The 1,394-nt window shown below is 39.1% G+C and overlaps 1 protein-coding gene across 1 annotated transcript; it reads left to right on the top strand.

The window, feature by feature from the left end:
• Positions 1–371: 371 nt before the first annotated feature.
• On the top strand, positions 372–1,065 carry LOC112092984 (zinc finger protein CONSTANS-LIKE 13-like; the record flags this gene model as incomplete). The annotated part of the gene is made up of 1 exon (XM_024170433.1): positions 372–1,065. A coding segment is annotated over exon 1 (504 nt), but the record flags the coding sequence as incomplete, so codon positions are not given.
• Positions 1,066–1,394: the final 329 nt, after the last annotated feature.

Below are 1,394 nucleotides of genomic sequence, written 5' to 3'. Positions count from 1 at the left end.
ATATTTTTTTCTTATAAAAAATTTAAATTTTAAAAATTAAAATTATAAATCATAATTATAAATATATACACGAAGCGAGCTTAGGGCATGTTCTTTTGTCTAAAAAACTCAAAAAAAGATAACTCAAGTTTTAATTTTATTTAAGTTCACATTTTTTTAAGTTTTAACTTTATTCAACTTCCCTCAACTTTATTTAAGTTACAACTTCAACTCAAATTCAATTTAAAAATTACACTCAAATTATACTAAAAAAAATCACCCCTTAAATTGCTCCAACCGGTAGGACCCCGGCTGCACAAAGTCTCAGAAAAGAAAAGGAAAAAAGACAAAAAAATCGCTGTCTTATCAGTTATCACAAGAGCCCAAAAAATACTTCTTGCTCAGCAAGAAACGCGACTCGTGTTTTGTCCTTGATAGATACTCTCTTTTTCACTTCATCATTATCATGCACACATGAACTAAACCAACTCGACTCACTGAGTTGAAGCTGTTTTTTTTTATGTCGTCCACTTTCGGCGACAAATCTCTCGTCTTCTTGAGAAAACGATACCAAACAACGCCATGACGACGAGCTCTCAACGGCGTCTCTGCGACTACTGCGACGACACGACGGCGGTGCTGTACTGCCGGGCGGACTCGGCGAAGCTCTGCTTCTCGTGTGACCGGGAAGTCCATGGCACGAACCAGCTGTTCGCGAAGCACGCGCGGTCGCAGCTCTGCGACGCGTGCGACGACGCGCCGGCATCCATTTTCTGCACCGCGGAGAGCTCCGTTCTCTGCCAGAACTGCGACTGGGAGAGGCACAACGACACCGTTTCGGTGGTCCACCACAGGAGGCCTCTTGAGGGTTTCAATGGCTGCCCTTCGGTGACGGAGCTTTTGGCGATTCTGGGGTTTGAGGATGTCGATAAGAAGGGTCTGTTTTGGGCAGAGGAAAATGGGTTTTTTGATCGGTCTTCGGATTTGTTGATGTGGGATGTTCCTTCGGTTGTTGGGCTTGATGATTTGATTGTTTCGGATTCGTCTCGGAGCTTCCAGGCTATGGGGATTCCTCCTCTGCCTAAGGTTTTATATAATTCTCTTTTCTGTTGCAGTTTTATATCAATTTGGTTGCTCAAAAACAGAGGAAATACTTTTTTTTTCTTTTTTTCTTTTTGCTATGATTAATTGTTTATGATTGCTTTTGCTCTCGAAAGTTGCTTCTTTTTCTTTTCTTTTATTTCCCTTTTAAGTGTCCATTTCGTGAATTATTAGTTTAAAGTTTCTTTTTTTTTCTAAGAAAAAGGAGTTCGAAAAACTAAATAAATAAATAAAATTTTATTTTCCCAGTTTTTAATTAGTGTCGAGTTTATTTCAGTTTTCACTTATACGTTTTCGTCGAGATTTGTTATATT

The sequence above is a fragment of the Morus notabilis genome, unplaced genomic scaffold (genome assembly GCF_000414095.1).
Source record: "Morus notabilis unplaced genomic scaffold, ASM41409v2 Scaffold10198, whole genome shotgun sequence".
NCBI lineage: Eukaryota > Viridiplantae > Streptophyta > Magnoliopsida > Rosales > Moraceae > Morus > Morus notabilis.
Note: the sequence above shows the minus strand (reverse complement) of the source record. Positions and strands in the feature narration are given on the sequence as shown.